Raw genomic sequence first — 20,791 nt, 5'->3', positions numbered from 1 at the left:
TTTACCTGCGAACAACAGAAGCTCCCTTTCTTCCATGGCAGATAAACAGGCCTGGGGGCTCTTGGAGGCCTTGATCTGAACACAAAGCCCACTGCTAATGTCACCAGACATCAGCCACACACCCAGGACTGTGATAGGCGAGGGCGGCACACCTCACACACAAGCACACACATGCACACCAAGGTGCCAGGATGCACGGAAAAACTACAATCACAATTGATACGGACTCTTCACATTGAATATTGCATCCAAAGAGAAGCCTGGGACTCCAGCATTCAAGACATGGAGCCTCTGGCAGTGGCGAAGAGATTGGCGGGCGGGGAGAGGCGGGGGTCCATGCTGTCCATGGGCCGGCGTAAGAGCTCCTCCACGTGCCGGGCCACATCCATGGTCTCGTCCAGGTCAAATTCTCCATCCTGGTCAAGGATAGGGTCGGGGCTGGGGGAGAGAGGGATGTGAGGGGAGCTGGGGTGTGTCGGCCCCAAGTTCTCCAGGGCAGCCGCCAGCTGCTCCCCACTCAGACCAGACATTCATGAGAAAATGGAACCAAGTCTGGCTGTATCGCTTCCCCCCAAGCTGGCTCTGTGGGAGACGGGGCAGCAGCTTGCTCCTCTGGAGACACCTTGCATCTCTTGCTACCTCATAGAGTGATTTAAGGAGTTAATTTTCCTTCTCCTTGTGCTTATCTCTGGTTGGAACAATGAGCTGTTCCCAACTGCAATGCTATTCAATGACATCAAAGGCACCATACCATTCACTGAACACCCGACAGGCAGGTGAACCCAGGGGCATTTGACCTCTGAGCTACAACTCCAGCCCTATTTTTTTTTAATTTTATTCATTTATCTTTGTGGTACTGGGGATGGAACTCAAGGGCATTCTATCTCCGAGCTACATCCCTAGCCCTATTTTTTATTCTTTATTTTAAAACAGGGTCTCACTGAGTTGCAAAGGACTTCACTAAGTAGCTGAGGCTAGCTGTGAATGGTGATCCTCTTGTCTCAGCCTCCCAAATGCTGGAATTACAAGCGTGTGCCACCACGCCCGGCCCTATTTTAATTTTTGAAACAAGGCCTAAGTTGCTGAGGTTGTCCTTGAAGCTGCAATCTTCCTGTCTCAACCTCCCAAGTACTAGGGTTACAGGTGTACGCCACCTCACCCTTTCGGGGGTTTTGCTTTGTTTTATTTTTTATTTTTGTTTTGTTTTGTTTGGTTTGGCATGTGTGTGGTGCAGGGATTGAACCCAGGGCCTCACACAGGCCAGGTAAGTACTTTACCATTGAGTTACACCCCCAGGCCTCTGCAACAGGTCCTTAAACACCTAACTCCAATCCTCCAGCCGCCTTAAATTAGGTTATTTATTCCTTGGAGGAGGAAACCGAGGCTCGGCTGTATTAGGAAACTCAGTTTGAGCCTCGTGGTGTCAGGGATCTGGGACTCTGTGGCTGCCTTGTCTGTGGTCCCTCTGGCCTGCTCCACCCAGATCTGCTGCCCAAGCCTCCCTCAGTGTGGAAGGGAATCCGTCCGCTCTACTCTGCTCCCACCTGGCTTACATCACCCCTAGTAGTCACCCTGCATCAAGCCCTTCCGTCTGCCGCACTTATGTTAAACAGAGCTCTACCTTCGCTCTCTTGGGTAAGCCTCACCCCAACTACACAAGGAAAGTGTTCTTGCCCCCATTTTACACATCAGGAAACTGAGCATCAATAATTTTCCATGGTCACGTGGCTAGTCAGCTCCAGAGTGAGGACTGGGCCCTGCTATGTGTCGCTGCGAAATGCTCTATGTGGTTTCTGGCTGACCACACCTCTGCACCTGAGCTGGACCTGGCTGCTGGTCTTAGTCCTCGTGGAGCCCTGGGGTCCTCTGTCCACCGCCCTCCAAGGCTCCAGCATGAGCCCAGGACCCCAGACCCCCCCCCCCGGGGAACCCCATGAGAACACAACCTACTTCTGTGGGTACATGTTGTAATGGGCCTGGGGGCCCACGGCTGGGGAGGGGGCCTGGTCCATGCACGTGGCGCTGGCCCCGGCGTCTGCAGATGCGTTGACAAACCTGCAGGAAGAAACATAACTGTGAGCTGCCAGGGAGGCCGGGGGCGGCTCACTTGGGGAGGGGCTCCGGGGGCATCTTTATGCCTTTGGGGATGTTGAAGGACAAAGTGCTCCACTGGGCCTGGGGCTCTGGATATGGGAGTGGGGCCTTGGGTGCTGGCCGCAGCATGACCAAGACCAGTTCTCTCTAGAGGGCTGAGCCAGGTTTGCCAGGAGATCAGGGACACTGGCCCAGGGTTAGGGGAGGCAGTCACAGAGGTTGGAGAGAGAGGAGTGCAGGGAGGGAAGAGGCATCTTGGCCCCAAAGCTGGCCCCGACACTTACTCAGGGACCACTTGCTTGATCTGTGGCTTCACGTATCCATCCACTGCTTTAGCTGCCAAGGGGAAACGATGCTGAGAACTAAAGTCTCTGGGACTTTGCAGGACACCCTGTGCTGTCAGCCTCCTGCCTACATCACCCTGGGGCCTTCTCGGGATGTGGTTTCCCAAGGACTCTCAATAAATACTGATGCACCAGCCTGAGGGTCACCCAGACCGCTGGCTTAGGTCCCGTCCCATCTCTGGGTTCCTTTGATGGCCACTTGCCTTCCCTCCCCCCGCCCACCCCTGCCAAGGAGATAGAATCAACAGTAAGCAGCAAACTCCACCACTGGACTGGGGCAGGGCGAAGAGGAAAAACCTGTCCATTCTGCTTCCAATGCTCAAGCAGGGGTGGGTTGGGGGTGGGGCGTGGTGTGAAGGGCTGATTAAGAGGGGTAGAACTTTATCTGTGGGTGCGGGTTATCCCAGCTTCTCCCCCAACCCTGCCGCCTCTTCCTCCAAGGAAACAAAACAAGAAGCCAGCTCTTCCCATGGCAGAGAAGAAAGCTGGGGCAAGTTTTACTTTCCTCCCCTCAGGCGTGAGCCCTGGCATCCTTTTCCTGTCCTGTGGACCAAAACCCCCAGAGAAAATGGCGCTGGTCTCTTCTTATGGAGCCCCCAGGGCTCTGTCCAAGGGCTGGGGAAGGGCCCAGGGTGTCAGGCGTCAGACAGCAGCACCTACCAAGCACAGGGGTGTAGTACTTGGAGAAGACCTCGTCCTTGGGGCGGTCAGGGAACACGTAGATGAGATAGCTCAGGTCCCCCAGCCGGTCGGCCAGGGACCGGATGGAGAAATCCCGTGTGGTGAACGGCTTCAGGTTCCACAAGTTGCGGTCCGCTGTGGAAGGGGCAACCTCATTCCCATATGCCGCTCCACAGGAGGGTGAGGACCGTGGGGCTTAAGGGAAGGCTTTTCCTAACCCAGACTGCAACTCCGACCCCTGTGCCCCTTGGTATGGGGAAGCAGACACTGGAACATTCCACTCAGCAAACTGGGTTAATGGACACCAATAAGGCCGGACCGGCAGGGGTGGGGCGGCTGCAGGAAACAGCCAGGAACTTGCCAGCGGTTCTGGAGTCTGTGGGGCCAGGGACTTGAAGTTCTCTTGGGATGGGACATGATAGACGGGGGACACATTTCTGAGCAACACTCCTTCCAAATTCTGAGCTCATTCCCTGCATTTCCCAGCGGGCACCTTGCAAGGACACCGGCCTGGCAGAGGCTGGCAGCAAAGACGAGGGAGATGGAGGCCCTGGGGGCGAGCGAGGGCAGAATGGGCACTCACGAGAGTCGAACTTCCAGGCGATAGTGATGCCCCCAATTTCCGAGTCGCTAAAGCGCAGCAAGAAGGTCCCATCGGGCTTGTTGATGAGCAGGTCATGGGCCTGTTGCTTGTTCACAAAACCTAGGATGGCCCTGGGAACATGGAGCATTTAGTGTCTGTGCTGAGCCAGCCGCTGCTGACCCCTGAGCCTCCAGCTCCTGCCCGAGGTCCTGTTCCTCACCCGTCATTCCAGTGGGGCTTGTGATGTTTCTTCAGCACCTCCATCACCCCATCGAACCACTGCCAGAAGGTGTAGTTCCAACCTGGCAGGTTCTCCTGAGAGCCCCAAAACCCAGAGTCAGTGCTGCGGCCCAAGTCACAGGTGGCGCGGTAATCAGTACCCTGCGTGTGTGCGTGTGTTCATGCGTGTGTGCATGCGTATGTTACTGGGGATCAAGCCTGGGGCGCTCTACCTCTGAGCTACACCCCTAGCCCTCTTTATTTTTTATTTTGTTTTATTTATTTATTTATTTATTTATTTATTTATTGGTGGTACTGGGGGTGGAACCCAGGGGCTTTTCTACCTCTGGGCTATACTCCCAGACCTATTTTATGTTTTATTTGGAAACAGGGTCTCACTAAGTAGCTGAGAGCCTCACTCAGTAGCTGAGGCTGGCTTCGAACCCATGCAATCCTCCTGTCTCAGCTCCCCAAGCGCGGGGATTACAAGCGTGTGCCACCACGCCCGGCTTATTTTTTATTTTAAAACAGGGTCTCACTAAGTTTCTGAGGCTGGCCTCAAACATGCAACCCTCCCATCTCAGTCTCTCAAGTGCTGGCATTACAGGTGTGTGCCACCATGCCCAGCACAATCTGCACCCTCTTGTCCTTCCCCCCAGAGCTTTCTCCCAATTCCTACTTGCCCCCCACTCCCAGGTATCCACACATCGACACAGCCCCCAACTCATACCCTAGGGAACCAGAAAGCGAACTCGCCCATGCTGCTAAGACACAGGGTCCAGGGCAGGCCCATGGGTGGGGTGGAAGCTGTTTTTTGTGGTTGAGACTGGCGCTCACTAAGTTGCTCCAGCTGGCCTCAAACTTGTGATCCTCCTGCCTCAGGCTCCCAAGGAGGTAAGATTACAGACATGCGCCATTGTGCCTGGTTTGGGGGTAGAGGCTCCAAAGAGCTGTCCAGACGGGCCCTCCAAGGTCACTTCTGCCTCGTCCCCTCCTTTACAGATGGGGAACTGAAGCACAGGGAGCAAAGGGGGCCTGCCAAACTACCAGGTCGAGGCGCAGCTCAGCCCCAGGCGCCTTCCCTTATGCTGCTTTGGCCCATCCAGACGGACTCGGTTCCCTGTGATTCCTGCCTGCATTTCTTGGGGTCTGAAACCCCATCTTTCCTGATTATAGGAGAGGGTGTTTGGGCGTGGGACTCTTGCCCCGGGCAGTAGCCTCTCTGCAAGGTGGAGGCGATGTGACAGCCCCAGGTGGCAGCTTCCTCACCCTGTTGAACTGGGACCAGGACACGGGCATGCTGTTGTACTCCTCGAGGTGGGTGCTGCTGCTGTTGAACAGTTTCTGCGCCAGGAACACAAGGTTCTCCTTGGTCAGGCCGCGGTTGCTCTGCACTTCGGCCTTGAATTTCATGTTGAGCGCTTCGCACAGCTGCGGCCACAGCACTTTGTCAGGCACGGCAAATGGCGCCCTGCCCTGAGAGGGAGGGAAGGGATGGGAAGAAAAGGCAGAAGGAGGGAGCTGGAAACGCTTACACATACGTGCAAATATACAGAGACCAAGAGAGAACCAAAGACAACTCAGAAAGGAGACACAGACACGGGCTTGCGGGGCTGGAAATCCAGACCAGGGGACAGAGATCAGGCTCTCAGACCTTGGAGAGCCCGATACAGAAGCCTGGAACCTGACTGAGCCCCAGCCCAGGCCCTCTCGGCTCACCCCGGCTCTGCTCTGATCCTGGGAGGGAGAAACTGCCACTGAGCTGGGCCCAGGGAGGCAGTGTGACCCTAGGGAGAGCCCAAGGGCCAGGGTGACCGAGGTGGAGGTCCCACGGGGGCTCACCGGCTCAGCAAAGGCATTGTCCCACAGCACGGTGGCGGTGGCATTATGGTCCTGGCTGCCGTGAACGATGACAACCACGGGGAGGGACAGGGTCTAAGAAGTCAAACAATGACAGTTGAGGGGGTGTGGCTGCCATGTTGGCCCCTGCTTAGGCAAGACTTCCTGCCCTCAGTCCACACACACAATTCCAAACATGTGCCCTTCCCCAAAATGCTAAGCACCAGCAAACCCCAAAACACATCTTGCTTCTTAGCCTATTGTTTGAGTTGCGATGGTCTGGGATCTGGAGATAATGCAGCAAACAGGTACCCACAGCATTCTCAAACCAACCAGGTGGCTTCAAGCAGATCCCTGCACCTCTCTAGGTGACTGCAGGGACACAGAGAGAGATGGCCTCACCTTCACCTGGAACACAAGCTCATTGCTGCCAACGCTGAACTGAGATTCAAACAGGACCGTGAACTTCTCCTCCGTCACAGACTCCGCGCCCCTCCGGTCAGCGCGCTTGATCCTCTTCAGTGACTGCAAGACAGGAGGACCGAGAGACCAGACCGTGGCTGGTTACAAGGACTTAGCCCTGGGCAGATCTCCTCTCCCAGGCCGGGCCCTGTGCTCACCATGTTTCTGAAGTGGGCGCTGAGGGTGCCCGTGGCTTGGTGATACTCCATGACGCAGCAGTTGTTCAAGATCTCGCCACTGCACTCGCTGCAAGGGAGAAGAGGCCCCAGCTCCACACAGGCCCTCCCCTGCCCAGGAGCAAGATCCTGTTCCAGCTTGGGGCTGGAGACTTCAAGCCGGTCTATCCTGCCAGCAGTCCACCCACTAAGAGTGTTCCTTGGTGTCTCTGGCTACTGTCTTCTCCATTCGCCTGCCAGTTGTGCACGGCAAATCTCACAGATGAGTCTGGGTCTCTGGTATTCCGTTAGAAGTTCCTTGGGAACTGAGGTTGAGGTAGGGCCTCAAGGGTCTCCGGTAGCTTCTGATGGACTTAAAATGAAAACTGTGGCTAGGTGTGGTGACACACACCTGGAATCCCAGTACTTGGGAGGCCAAAACTGGAGGATCGCAGGTTTAAAAATCAGCCTTAGCAACTTAATAAGACCTTGTTTCCAAATAAAAAATAAAACAGAAGTTGGGTGTTGGTGATACATGCTTGTAATCCCAGCACGTGGAAGACTGAGACAGGAGGATCACAGGTTCAAAGCCAGTCTGGCTACTTGGTGAGGCCTTCTGCAGCTTAGTGAGACCCTGTTTCAAAATTTAAAAGAGAAGCCGGGCGTGGTGGCGCACGCTTGTAATCCCAGAATTCGGGAGGCTGAGACAGGAGGATTGCGGTTCGTGGACAGCCTTAGCTACTTAGTGAGGCCCTCTGCAACTTAGTGAGACCCTGTTTCAAAATAAAGAATAAATATAGGGCAGGGGGTGTGGCTCGGAGGTCAAATGCCCCTGCGTTCCATCCCCAGACCCGGAAAAAAAAAAAAAAAAAATTAAAATAGAGCCGGGGATGGTGGCGCATGCTTATAATCACAGCATTTGGGAGGTTGAAACAGGAGAATTGTGGTTCACAGACAGCCTCAGCTACTTAGTGAGGCCCTTTGCAACTCAGTGATACCCTACTTCAAAATAAAGAATAAAAAATAGGGCTGGGGCTGGGGGTGTAGCTTAAAGGTAGAATGCCTCTGGGTTCAATCTCCAGTACCGCAAAAAATAAAATAAAATAGAGCTGGAGGACAGGGGTCTAGTTCAGAGGTAGAATGCCTCTGCTTAGAATAGTACCAGAAGAATAAAAACAAGAACCGTGACCATGACCTTGACTCTACTATCAAGCCCGCCTCTCACTGAGTCCTTCCCTTACTAAGAACACATGGCCCCTGTTGGCCTTGACTTTGCTGAGTATGCCCTTGGTACCTCCCTCTGGACTTCTGCACCTGCTCTTCCTGCTGCCCTAACCACCTGACCTTCTCCATGTTTCAGCTCAAGGGTCTCCTCAGAAAGGCCCTCCTCAACTACCACCCTGCCCTGATCCCAACCAGGCCCCCAAGACACCCAGATGCTATGACATCGCTATTTTCTCTATCACGTTTTGACAGTGCTTTATTTTTTATTTTTTATTTTTATTTTTTTTTTTTTATTTTTTTTGGTGGTACTGGGGTTCCTGGAAGCCCTTCTACCTCCGGGGTATACTCTCAAACCTATTTTATATTTTGAAACAGGGTCTCATAAGCCAGCGCGGCTGGCTTTGAACCTGCGTGATCCTCCTGTCTCTGCCTCCCAAGCGTGGGGATTACAAGTGTGTGCCACCACTCTGGCTTTATTTTTATTTTTTATCTTTTGGTACCGGGGATTGAATTTAAGAGCATTCTACCCCTGAGCCACATCCACAGCCTTTTTATTTATTTTATTTTATTTTTGTGGGTCTGGGGATGGAACCCAGGGGCATTCTACCTCCGAACTACACCCCCTGCCCTATTTTTTATTTTTTAATCTTTTTATTTTTTATTTTTATTTTTTATTCTTTATTTTGAAACCGGGTCTCACTGAGTTGCAGAGGGCCTCACTAAGTAGCTGAGGCTGTCTGCGAACCGTGATCTTCCAGCCTCCCAAATGCTGGGATTACAAGCGTGCACCATGGGATTACAAGCGTGCACCACCACGCCCGGCTATTTTTTTTTTTAATTTTAAAACAGGATCTCACTAAGTTGCTGAGGCTGGCTTTGAACTTGCAATCTCCTTTCTCACCCTCCTAAGAACTGAAATTATAGGCATGCGCTTAGCAGAAAGGTGTGTGTGTGTGTGTGTGTGTGTGTGTGTGTGTGTGTGTGTGTTTGGGGATTGAACCCAGGAGCACTTTACCTCTGGGCTATACCCCCAGCCCTATGTTTTTTTTTTTTTTTTTTTGAAACAGTCTTGCTAAATTGTTGAGAGTCTCATTAAGTTGCTAAGACTGACTTTGAACCTGTGATCCTCCTATCTCAGCCTCCCAAGTGCAGGGATTATAAATCTGCGCCACCACGCCCAGCTAGGAGAGCATTTTTAAATTGGGGGATGAAGGATGGACCAAGTGATAACTCATTCATTCACTCATCCACCACACACCTTATAAGTGACCTTCCCTCCCCTCTGGACCCCACTTCTAGGTTCTCTGACCACATGTGCCTTCCCTACTGTCTTATATAATCTATAAAGTTCTCACCCCGGAAAAACCTTCCTTCTCCAATCTGTATCACCAGCTACCACTTACCCAGCTGATAACCCAGGACCAAGTGACAATGCCCCCCCATCTGCAGCGTCACCCCCTTCCAGGACACCTGCGTGTCCCAGGTCACATAGCTCTAACAGTTCCCACTGCTCGGGGTCAGCAGCCGGCTCTGCTGGCCACCCGCTGGGCGAGGAGAGAGCCAAGATGGGTCTGGAAACAGTTGTAGCATCATAGCCAGCACAGTGACAGGACTATCTGGCAGCTTGACTGACCTGCTGGCCTACTATGTGCCAAGCACCAACAGAGCTGGAGAAGGCCTCTGAGTGTATGTAGTAGAAGGCCTCTGAGTGTATGTAGTATGTATGGAGAGAGGATGTGACCGCCTGCGGACACGCAGGGAGGGAGGCCGTGCGGTCCTAGCACGAGGGCCCAGCAGAAAGAAACTATACCCAGACCCCGGGCGCGGGAGGGAGGGAGAGGCGGCGTACTTGCGGGTGTTCTCGTTCTTGAGCAGAGACTTGGCCTGCTGCTCGCTGATGATGGTGGCCTTCACCTGCGGGGGGTTCATGTGCACATTCAGCTTCCCGCCCACCAGCAGGCGCACAGTGGCTGCAAACTTGGTCTGTGTCTTCAAGACCTGGGGGGGCTGCTTCTCGATGATGAACGTGCTGCAGAGGACGACAGTGACGGACGCAGATGAGACGGCGGCCGACGCGAGGGCCCCGAGAGGGGAGGACCCCCCACCCCAGCGCAGCAGGGAAGGGGCCTGGCCTCCGTCCAGGGAGGCTCCTCAGAGTCAGGCACAGCCAGGGCCACGGCCCACAGCAACTGGACACGCAGCGGGTGGGCTGAGGCGGACACAGACAGGGCCGCTGGTCTCCATGGCCCCGGGACTCCCACGTGCCAACCTGGAGGGGGGGCAGAGGCAGCAGTCACCTGGTCACCAGGGCCGAGATGATGTCTGTGATGGTGGCGTTGACCTCGGCCAGCATCTCCTCCACCGGCCCGGGGATGGGCAGCTGCTGGCACAGGTGCTCGGCCCTGCGGATCTGCTGCCGGTTCTGCCAGATGATCTCGGCCAACTTCTCACACCTGCGAGGAGCCCCAAGGCCCACAGGGGGACGATGGCTTCTCCCCTGACCCACGCCAGAGGCTGGAAGGCTCTGGGTCTGGGGAGACCCCGGGACACAGCTCCACCCCGCACAGCCAGGAGCACACATGCACTCGCCACCCACCAAGCCACCGAGCCACCAACACAAGAACAGGGGTCCAGCTGAGCCCGTGACTCCCTGGGGGAGGGCACAGAGAGGACCAAGCCATAGGGCTGGGGCGGGTGGAGTCAGAGGGCTCGGGCAGAGCAGCCGCCGCTCACACCAGGGCGGGAGGCAGAAGGGGCCCTGCGCCCGCCGCCCACAGCCTCACCAGGACTGCAGCACGTCCAGGCTGCCCTCGGGCGGCCCGCCGTTCCCCGCCAGCTGCTGCCGCCGCTTCCACTGGATCAGCTCGTCGTCCAGGATGATGGTCTGCTGCTTCCGCAGCAGCTGCAGGGTCTTCTGGTGCTTCTCGGCCAGCTCCTGCGGGGAGGGGCCGCCCTCCGGCCTCAGAATCCCAGGGTGCGGGAGGCCCAGGCCGGCCCTGCCCTCTCCCCTCTCCCCTCTCCCCGCTGCTCTGCCTCTGCCACCCAGGAAGAGGGGCCTGGCCTCCTGCTCCGGGATCGCCTCACCCCCACTCACCACGCGGTACTGCTGCAGCGTCTGCGCCTCGCGCTGCAGCCAGGCCTCCAGGGACACCTGCTTCTGCTGGAGGGCCGACTCCCGGCTCAGGCGCTCCTGGGGGTTCAGCTGGGCCAGCTGGGCAAACTGAGCTGGAGAAAGGGACAGGACAGCCGCCACGTCATCTGGTGTCCGGCAGGAAGCCCAGAGGGTCCGCACGCACCTGTTCTGGACTGAGACCCTCAAGGGTCCAGCCTTCATCAGTGGTGAGTCGGGGTCCTGCCAGCCATGGGTGCCCCAGGGGGGGGGCTCCCGGGCCCTGTGACTGCACCTCCCGCTGGGCAGTGGGAGCAGGTGCTCAGTGAAGTCAGCAGGATCCTGCCCTGCCTCCTGACCCCACGCAGCTGGCTCTGCCCTCCTCACAGCGTCTAGCTTAGACCCACTCTGCTGGGGTGTGATATGTTCCCCCTTTACTATCGGGGTGAACTCAGGAAATTACTTTCTTTCCTTTGCCTCAGTTGTTCCACATGTGAAACAGGAGAATCCTGGCACCTGCTCAGTGGGTTGCTGCGGAGATTAAATAAATATGATTCAAGCCAGGTGTGGTGGCGCATGCCTGTAATCCCAGTACTTGGGAGGCCGAGACAGGAGGATTATACATTCAAGGCCAGCTTCACCAACTTAGTGAGGCCCTATTTCAAAATAAAAAAATAAAGTAGGTCTGGGGGTGCAGCTTAGAGGTCAAATGCCTCTGGGTTCAATCCCTAGTACCACCAATCAGTAAACAACAATTATTAATTGAGGCTATAATGCACCAATAAAAGCACATTAAAAAACAATGATGCCGGGAGTGGTGTCGCACACTTGTACTCCCCACGCTTGGGAGACAGAGAGAGGAGGATCACGCTGGTTCGAAGCCAGCCCTGTTTCCAAATAAAAAAAATAGGTCTGGTCTTTGTGAAAGACACCTTGACGGGGGAGGTACTGTACAGGGCAAGGGAAGGTCCCTTATAGGGACGTTTTCTACGTCAGAATTACGTGAACAAGATGGAGGTCATGTGTACAAAAATGGCTTGTCCACGTGTTGTATCTCGGTGAATTCGTTCGAACCACCCCTTCGTGTTACAACATGAGGCTATAACTATCTTCTATATTTCTCTCTTTTTAATAAACTTCTTTAAATCTTAAAAAAAAAAAATAGGCCGGGCATGGTGGCGCACGCTTGTAATCCCAGCACTTGGGAGGCTGAGACAGGAGGATCGAACAGGTTTAAGCCTCTGTGTTCCACCCCCAGTACTACAAAAAAAAAAAAAAAAAAATTAGGTCTGGGAGTGTAGCCCGGAGGTAGAATGGTTTCCAGGAACCCCAGTAACACCAAAAACAAACAAACAAACAAACAAACAAACAAAAAAAAAACAAAAACAATGATACAGAAAATGTGCAGGGAACCCCGGACAGGCCTGCACCCTGGGTAGAGTGGTCCTTATAGTGGACGGGGACAGGATGAGAGGCAAGGGTGACAGGGACAGCCTCCGCCCAGCCATCCCTCGCAGGCAGGGAGCCGCATCCGGGCCCCCTGCCCCCGGCTTTGTCTTGGCCTTGAACTCAGAGGCTCCTCCTAGGCGGGTGAGTCTGCCCAGGGGCTAGATGGTGCTAGCTCTACTCCTGGCCGAGGCGGGTCAATATGAGCTCAACCAACTGAGAAGGAGGGACAGACAGACAGAGGACAGAGAGTTACAGGGTCCCCAGACACAAATCAGAAGGATTCCTTAGGAAAAGGAGAGAGGGAGGAGACAGTGTCTCCCCACGCCGGCTCTCAGGATCTCACTGATGGCGGGAAGGGGAGTGAGGCCTTCCAACCGTTTTCAAAGTATCGACAAACAAATCCTAAACAGGGAAGGCAGGAAGAGGAAAGCAGGGAGCACCTGTGTATCAACTGCCCAGCTTGGAAATCAGGCACCTCCGCCGTCACAGCCACCTGTCCACCCTCCCCTGCTTGCACGCCCGTCCCTCCCCCAGGACACCGGCTCCTGAATGCTGGGATCGTCCCTCCCAACAGCCCTCTCAACGGCCCAGCAGCCCCGCTCAGGCTCAGGCCGCGTGAAGATGTGCGCCCTCGCAGGTCCTGGTCAAGCCCTAGCCGGCTTCCGAGGGCCATGTCACACTGACCTAGTCTGTGCCCTGGGGTACACACAGGCTGGAACAGACAAAAGCAACGCTAGACAGCCAGGAAAGCCCAGAAGTGGAACTTGGGACTGCGGTACCAATCTCACTGCAGGGCGATGAGTCGGCAGAGTGTTATGAGGTTGGAATCTAGCAGAGTATCTGCTAGAGCCCTTGGGAATCCTGCCAGCCCAGGAAGGGGTGGCGACTCCAAAGCTCGGGCCAGCCTCCCGAGTGAGTGACCCATTTAGGTGTCTCCTGGCCATTTTCATGAGCTTCTGGGAAGGAGGCCGGGGAACCTGAAGCAATTGCTCTCCCCCACCTGCGGAGCTAGGTCTTCTCTTGCATAAACAAATCAATAGTATTTGTAATGGTGAGCAGATAAATGAGACGGAACTGACACCATTCACTTTGTGGGTACAAATCCATACTAAACTCATACTCAGGGTACTAAGCCCACACTCAGGCAACTGAAGGCACACCCAGGATTATAAATATTATCAGCAGTTAAAGGACTTCAGTAGAAATCCTAGTCTGAAATCTCCTGTTCCCACTCCAGGAAGGGGCTGTCCTTTTTCTGCACCAGTCTAGGGTAGATTCAGATGGAAGAAAACAAACTAGAATCCTCCTGTCAGCCTCTACTCCACCATCTATGACATTTCAGACACGTGTGGTGTCAGGGTACAGAAAACGACGACAGGGCAGAGTTAGGAAGAGAGCTGAAATAGTTCATCTAAAACAGAAAATAAAGTTTAGAAAACTGTAAGTAATCATAAATGCCAAGAGGGAACTGAGGATCAAACACTGAAGAGGCACACGACAGAAAGTAAAAATTAAAATGTTAGCTCTCCATAAGTATATTAATTCTTACATTAAATGTTGGCGGACAAAACATCTCAATTAAAAGCAGAGGTTGGCAGAGTAAATACAAAGCAGGACTCAACAATCTGCTGTCTATAAGTTATTTATTTTTGCAGTACTGAAGATTGAGCCCAGGGGCATTCTGCCACTAGGCTATACTCCTAGCCCATTCTTAATTTATTTTTTATTTAAAAACAGGGTCTCTAGCCGGGTGTGGTGGTGGTGCACGCTGGTAATCCTAGCCCTTGAGAGGCTAAGACAGGAGGATCATGCAGGTTTGAAGTCAGCCTCAGCTACTTAGTGAGGCTCTCAGCAACTCGGTGAGACCCTGTTTCCAAATAAAGTATAAAATAGGTCTGGGAGTGTAGCCTGAAAGTAGAAAGCCCCTGTGTTCCATCACCAGTAATACAAAAAATAAAAATAAATAAATAAAAATAAAAACAGGGTCTCACTGAATTGCTGAGGTTCTAAGTTGCTGAGATGGGAACAAACCTGTGATCCTCCTGTCTCAGCCTCCCAAGGTTTTTTTTAAAAAGCAAAGCCAGAGCTGGGCATGATGGTGCACACCTGTAATCCCGGTAATTAAGAGGCTGAGTCAGGAGCATCACAGGTTCACAGCCAGCTTCAGCAATTTAGTGAGGCCTTCCACAATTTAGGGAGAACTTGGTTAAAAAAACAAACAAAACAGGGCTGTGGGTGCATCTCAGAGGTAGAATGCCCCTAGGTTGAGAACCCAGTAACAACAACAACAACAACAACAAAAAAGCATAGGTAGGTGTGGTGACATATGCCTATAATCCCAGTACTTGGGAGGCTGAGACAGGAGGATCACATGTTCAAGGCCAGCCTCAGCAACTTAGAGAGTCTCTCAGCAACCTAGTGAAGCCCTATTTCAACAAAAATTAAAAATGGGCTGGGGGACACAGCTTGAAGGTAGAATGCCTCTGGTTTCAATCCTAAGTACCACAAAACAAACAAACCGTAGATAAAGCCAGGTATGGCGGCACTCACCCGTATTCCCTGTACTTGGGAGATCAAGACAGGAGGATCACATGTTCGAGGCCAGCCTCAGCCATTTATCGAGCTGCTCAGCAGCTTAGTGAGACCCTGTTTCAAAATTAAAAAATAAAAATGCGTAGGAGTGTAGCTTGGAGGTAAAATGCCTCTGGGTTGAATCATCACTACTCTTCCCCCAGAAAGGAGTAAAGTTATGCTGTGGGGAACACAGAACAAGCAGGCTGGGATTAATATATTAATCTCTGGCAAAGGGACTTCAAGTCATGCAACTTATAGGCAACCTAGGCCAAGCCACTTGTTGAAATTCCTTTGTGCCACCTGAAAAACAGACACCACACATCTGTCTGTTACACAGGCTTGCTGTGAGCGCTAAGTGCAATGACGCAGGCAAAGGGCTTGGCCCGGAACCTAGGCTGGGTCAGGAGCTCGGAGGCACTGGGAATCAGGACCCTACCAGGCTTTGGGCAAGGGGCTGGAGAGAGGGATGCTGGCCAGGCCCCTACCCTGCAGGAGCCCCCAGAACGTTGCTCACTCCCAGCCCGGCGCGCTCCGTGCCGCCCACCTTGGATCCGCAGGCTCTCCTGGTACTGGATGATAAAGTACTCCTGGGTCTGCTGCAGCTTCTTCAGCTCGTTCTCGGTGTCCTGCGTGACCAGTCGCAGCTCCTCAAAGGTCTGGTTGATCTGAAGGTGCTTCTGGGACATGGCGTCAACCAGCATGCCGGCAGGAGAACTGCACTGGAGACGGATGGAGCAGGAGTCACGAGGAGCCGCGTGCGGGCTCAGGAGGAAGCGAGGACCCCTCGGGCCCTGGGGGAAGCCAGTGCTACGGGCCCCAGACTCCAAAGCTGCAGTCAGAAAGGTCACTCAAGTCAGAGGGACAGTCATTGGCCAGAGCTGGGGTGGAAAGAGGAAAAAGAGAAGAGAAACAGGTGGCCTGGAAGATAATGACATCTTCCTACATTTCAACTTCAGATCTGACCTCCACCAAAAAAAAAAAAAAAAAAGTATCCCAAAAAGTTCCATTCAAATTTCCTTTTAAGAAACTAGAACTCAACACTTGCCAGCTCACCTGGGTCTTTCTACAAAATGATTCCCCATGTACCCCTTGAACCAATCGATGCCCAGGGCCGTGCATTGGGGATGCTGGGGTGGGGGGACTAGTGAACACCCATCACCCATGTCCTCACTCAAGAACTTCCTGGGACTGAAGGAAGGGGGAAGAGGACAAGGCTCTCACAGGCGGTGGCCCAGGGACCCCAAAAAGAAGTTACAGGCGAGACATCAAGAAGGTCTCCTTGGATTTCACCATTTCCTTCAACACCTGGTTGTAAAGTTCAGGGACTTTACAGTTCATTGTACTCAGAATAAAATACAAATTTCTTTGCCCAGCACCAGCCATCCAGGCAAGCGGGTAGTCTCTGCTGGCCTCTGCCCAGCCTCCTGCTTCCTCACATAGATGGTGTTCAAGGTATGCGTGTGTGTGTGTGTGTGTGTGTGTGTGTGTGTGTGTGTGTTTAGGACTTCCTCTTTCCCAGAGGCCAACCTTGGCCCACAGAGTCTCTCGTTTAATTCTCATAAGAATCCTAGAAACACGAGCCACATGTGCTTTCTGTCTCTGCTCCTTGAGTACACAGGTATGTGCTGCCGTGGGGCCTCTCTGCACCTGCTGTTCCATCAGTCTGGAACATTCTGACACCAAATCTCCCTGAGGCAAGTACTTCAACTCCTCCCTTATCAGAGAGGGTGGCTCTGTTGGAACAGTTCATAGCAACTGTCCTTGTGTTTTTTAACCCGCCTCTAGTCTGTCTCCCTGCACAAGGATGTGAGGTCCTCAAGTGCTAGAACCCATCTGTCCCCAATAAAACACCACAGGTGTCTGAGAACGGCTTGGCGGCTAGGAGAAGGAGTCACCCCCCACCATGACGACGCCAGGGCCACGGCCATGTCTTTCTCAGTCATGGCTGAGTCCCTTGTGCAGGTCCAGGTAGTTCTGTGATTGCAACAAGTCAGGGACACAGGGCTTGTGTTGGGAGCCCCTCAGTCCTGGCTTCTGCCCCGTCCCCTGGCTTTACCCATCGCTGTTCCCCAGTAATCCTCTTGTCCCCAGCTGTGTCGATGGCTTGCGAGTCTTCAAGCGCCATGTGCTGGCAGAGGTCTTCCTGCCTGCGCGTGAGCTGTTGTTACTCTGGGCCAGGAAGCTCATCCTTCCTCCTTCCCTCTCTTCTCCCACTCCTCAGGACACTCCCCTCAGATGCCCCGATATGATGTGGGTCCTTACCCATATATACCTGGGAGCACTCGGCTCTCCTCTAGAGAATCTATCCTGACCCAGAGTCCTTCTAGGCTGGGCCAAGCCTTTATCTGTCTCTCCAGTCCTAGCCCAGCATCAGACACGCAGTAGGACTTAGGTAAGTATTTGCTGAGTGAACTGTAAAATTCCCAAGACTGGTGTCCACAGCAATAAATCAATAACCAATATCAACTGTGCTTTAAGCGCTCATCTGAAGTCTCTCCCCGGGTGACTTTACAAAATACAGTTTAAGCCGGGCGTGGGGGTGCGCGCTTTTGGAAGGCTGAGACAGGAGGATTGAGGTTCTCAGGCAGCCTCACCTACTTAGTGAGCCCCTTTACAACTCAGTGAGACCCTGTTTCAAAATAAAGTACAAATATAGGGCTGGAGGTGTAGCTCAAAGGTAGAATGCCCCTGGTTTCCATCCCCAATACCACAAAAAAATTAATTTTGCCTTATTGTGGATAATATAGATTTGCACCACTGTCCATGCAGATGTTCAGTGCTGTCATAATTTTTAGAATCTGGGGGATAAGTCCCTGTCCCCTTTCCCCGGGCCTCATTTCTCCATACCTGCCTGCAGTCGTCTCCACAGACACCACCAAGGCTTCATTTCTTATTTTGATCTCAGCCCCATCTACTGAATGTCAGGACTTTTCCCTGGTGCTCTGAAATGCCATCTCTGACAGAGATGGAGGTTAGGAGTGTGTGCACACACACGCGTTGTATGTGTGTGTTTAGGGCTTCCTCTTTTCTTGATCGATTCTTGGCTCACAGAGTCTCATTTAATCTTTTCACAACCCTATAAGGTAGCTTCTATTACTATAGAAAACAGAGGGGGCTGGGGATGCGGCTCAGTGGTACAGCACTTGCCTGGCATGCACTAGGCCTGGGTTCAACCACTAGCACCCCAAAAAGGAAAGAAAGGAAAAGAAACCCAGAGAGGTTCAGTAACTTGCTCCAGCTGTACCACTCTAAATGACAGAGCCCAGGAATGAGCCCGGGGGTCACTACACAGCAGCACAAGAGACCGCCCTTCACGCTTGTCCAGATCTTTATTTCTTCTATTCCTCATGCTGGTGTTGTGTCCAGAGAGAAAAGCAAATGGCAAGACTCCCCAGCTCCCCTCCCCACACCCACACCCACGGGACTCACATTGTTGGCTTCTCGGACCAGCCTCTGCTCATTGTACAGAATGTGCCGGATGCAGCGGACCAGCTCCATGGGGCAGCGGTCGTACGTGTTCTGAAAGAACGCAAGAGCAGCCAGCAGTGGTCACCCTCTGCTCCAGCCACGCACACCGCTGCCTCTCCTTCAGCCTGGTCTCAGCTCCTCCAACTCCCCCAGGCTCCACTTCTCCCCACCCCGTCTTCTTAATTGCTTCACGGTGACTTCGAAACCCATGGTTTTCAATGCACTTCCAACTACCACTGACTCTCACGCCACGGAAACCCTGTGACACAGGCAGAAACTCTTATCCCTCCCTGTTCCACAAGTGAGAGGATTATGCTGAGAGCCAAGCACTTGTCCAGAGACAAAGTCCGCGCATCTGCGGCCAGGTCAGGGGGCTTCCCACGGCGCTCCTGCCCCGAGGGTCCTGTGTTGGTTCCCCTTGGATTCTTCCTGTTTCCTCTCTCTTCTGGGGTGGACTTTTATTTCCCTGGCACTCTGCTGTTTGAATTTAAGAGGGGTTCTCTAAGAAAAACAAGTGGGTTCCAATAAATGCTTCGCCGTGATTACCACCCACACCCCTTTCCTGCTTCCACAAAACCTCCCTCTTCCTCCACTCTCCCCCAGAGGCTACATCTTCTTTCACACCCTGGATTCAATGCCCTCTTATTCAGCTCCTGCCTCCAGGGCAACTCTACTCTTCTTCAGCAGCTGCCCCCCCTCTTTCAAATATCCCCCAGAGGGACGTCCTGTTGTTTCCTTCCCTATTTCCAGACTGTGCCAGTCTTTTTTTCTCCAGCCGAGGAATCCTGACTCAGTCTTCCTCCATCCCTCTGCTTGATCAGTTCAAAATGCGGGCTCCCCCCTCCCCCCTTGTTGGGAGTAAACCCTCCCCCATACTCCTACCTCTGACTTTGTAATATGTTAAAGGAATCCGCCAGGTCTAACTTAGAAAGAGGGGGTGGGGGAAATTGAAGAAAAGTTGCCCGATAAGCTCCTGGTCACACGGTGAGTCAGTGAACAGGCCAGCAAAAAAAAAAAAAAAAAAAAAAAAAAAAAAAAAAAACCGGGGGCTCTGATGCTGAACTGGAAAGGCAGACATTTCTCCCCGCAGGAGGCCCAGCATCCTCACCCACCTGCAGCTGTGTGGCGTAGTGCCCCAGCTTGATCTTCAGCAAAAACCCATCTTCTCCCACCTGGTGCTCCGCCTTCTTCTGCAGCTCCTGCACCAGGCCCTCCAGGAGCTGGGTGGCCTGGGCTCGGTCCTGGGGATTGTCCAGGTCAATGGCATCCCTTGGGGCATGGCAGAGGAGAGAGACCTGCTGTGGCACTTCCTTGGGCAATGAGGCGGGGTACCCAGAGTGAGACGTGGAAATCCCAGACTTGTTCCTGGCAGCTCCATCAGCATCAGAGTCTAGATGTGTCCCCTGTCCCCTCCGAAGCTCCCATTTCCCTTTTCCCAGGGACACCGCCCCTTCCGCAGAGGACAGGCAGGACCAGAGTCACACCAAACCACAAAGAGGAGATGTAGAGGCCAAGGGGCCTGGTGGTAGGACCAGCCCTGGAAGGCTGGTGCAGGGCAGGGGGCCCTACCATGGCTGGCTCTCAATCCACTGGGCCAAGTAGTGCCGGACCTCGATGGGGAAGTGCTGTCCGTAGAGCACCTGCATCTGGCGCAGGGCATCTCCCTGCAGCTGCTGGGCCTGAATCCAGCCTGCCATGGCCAGTCACCTAGGGAGAGAGGCTCTGGGTCTCTTACGTGCCACCTGCCCCTGCCATGCCCACCCAAGGCCAGACCCCATCTCCCATGCGGGAATAAAAATGGCGAGGACAGGTAGACCGCCCTTGCCTTCCAACTGGAACCCGCTGGGGCCTGGGGCTGGGGTCTAGAGGCAGGTGCCTCCCTCCCTTCCTCTCCCTTCTCTCTACTGGGGCTTCCCCAGGTGTGGGGGAATGGCTTGAAACTGAAAGAGAAACTCGATGGAGGAGGCCCACGGGCCCTCTGGAGACGGCTGCAACCCCCTCCCCGCCTGAGACCCCCACCCCCGACTCTCAATTTCTGGGAAGGGGAACTATTCCAACTCAGAGTTGGGGCGACTCAGCGACGGCCCCTCGACGGCCGGGTGCCCTCGGGCACGTGGTCGAGGCTGTTCGTGGGGGGGGGGGAGGGCCGGGGCCGCGGCCGCCGCCCGCCCCTCCATCCCGACGGCGCCCCCCGCGCACCGGGGGCAGAGACCGCGCGCCCGGGGCCGCTCCCCGCGCCGGCCTCCCGTCCTCCGCCCCCAGCCGGCCGGGGCGCGATCGCCGCCCGTGGGCGCCGTCCGGGCCGGGGGCCGCGCGCCCCTCCCTCCCGCACCCACCTGGCGGCCGAGCGCTCCCCGCGGGCCGGCCTGCGCCCGGCGCCCCGCTCGGCCCGGCTCCCGCGGCGGCTGCTACTCCAGGAAGGAGCGGGGAGCAGCGATTTCCTCCTCTAAGGTCAGCTGCCTCCGACAGACCATACACAGCGCGCGGGCTCGCGCCTGCACCCTCCGCCTCCGCCCGCCCCGCCGGCTCCCCGAGTGCGCAGCGGCGGGCGGGGGGCGGGGCGCCGGGTCCCGCGGGAGTCCCGGCCGGC

The 20,791-nt window shown here is 54.5% G+C and overlaps 1 protein-coding gene across 5 annotated transcripts; it reads right to left on the bottom strand.

Moving 5' to 3' along the window:
- Positions 1-275: 275 nt before the first annotated feature.
- Positions 276-19,898, bottom strand: LOC308275512 (signal transducer and activator of transcription 5A; the record flags this gene model as incomplete). 5 transcript variants are annotated; one of them, XM_080713853.1, is made up of 18 exons in its annotated part: positions 276-438; positions 1,951-2,055; positions 2,379-2,456; positions 3,095-3,254; positions 3,703-3,833; positions 3,923-4,017; positions 5,191-5,397; positions 5,764-5,856; positions 6,163-6,285; positions 6,381-6,468; positions 9,451-9,630; positions 9,899-10,054; positions 10,385-10,536; positions 10,696-10,826; positions 15,278-15,452; positions 18,163-18,252; positions 19,314-19,470; positions 19,771-19,898. In XM_080713853.1, the coding sequence occupies 18 exons, from the start codon at positions 19,896-19,898 to the stop codon at positions 276-278; spliced, it is 2,412 nt and encodes an 803-aa protein (XP_080569979.1). The 5 variants fall into 5 exon arrangements, with proteins under 5 accessions (XP_080569979.1, XP_080569981.1, XP_080569980.1 ...); XM_080713855.1 differs by having other exon boundaries at positions 2,379-2,430; positions 3,099-3,254; XM_080713854.1 differs by having other exon boundaries at positions 2,379-2,449; positions 3,106-3,254.
- Between the last annotated feature and the right edge of the window lie 893 nt (positions 19,899-20,791).

Source organism: Muscardinus avellanarius (assembly GCF_963383645.1).
Source record: "Muscardinus avellanarius genome assembly, chromosome: 16".
In the NCBI taxonomy this organism is placed as follows: domain Eukaryota; kingdom Metazoa; phylum Chordata; class Mammalia; order Rodentia; family Gliridae; genus Muscardinus; species Muscardinus avellanarius.
The sequence above is the reverse complement of the archived record's forward strand: the minus strand, read 5'-3'. Positions and strand labels throughout refer to the sequence as shown.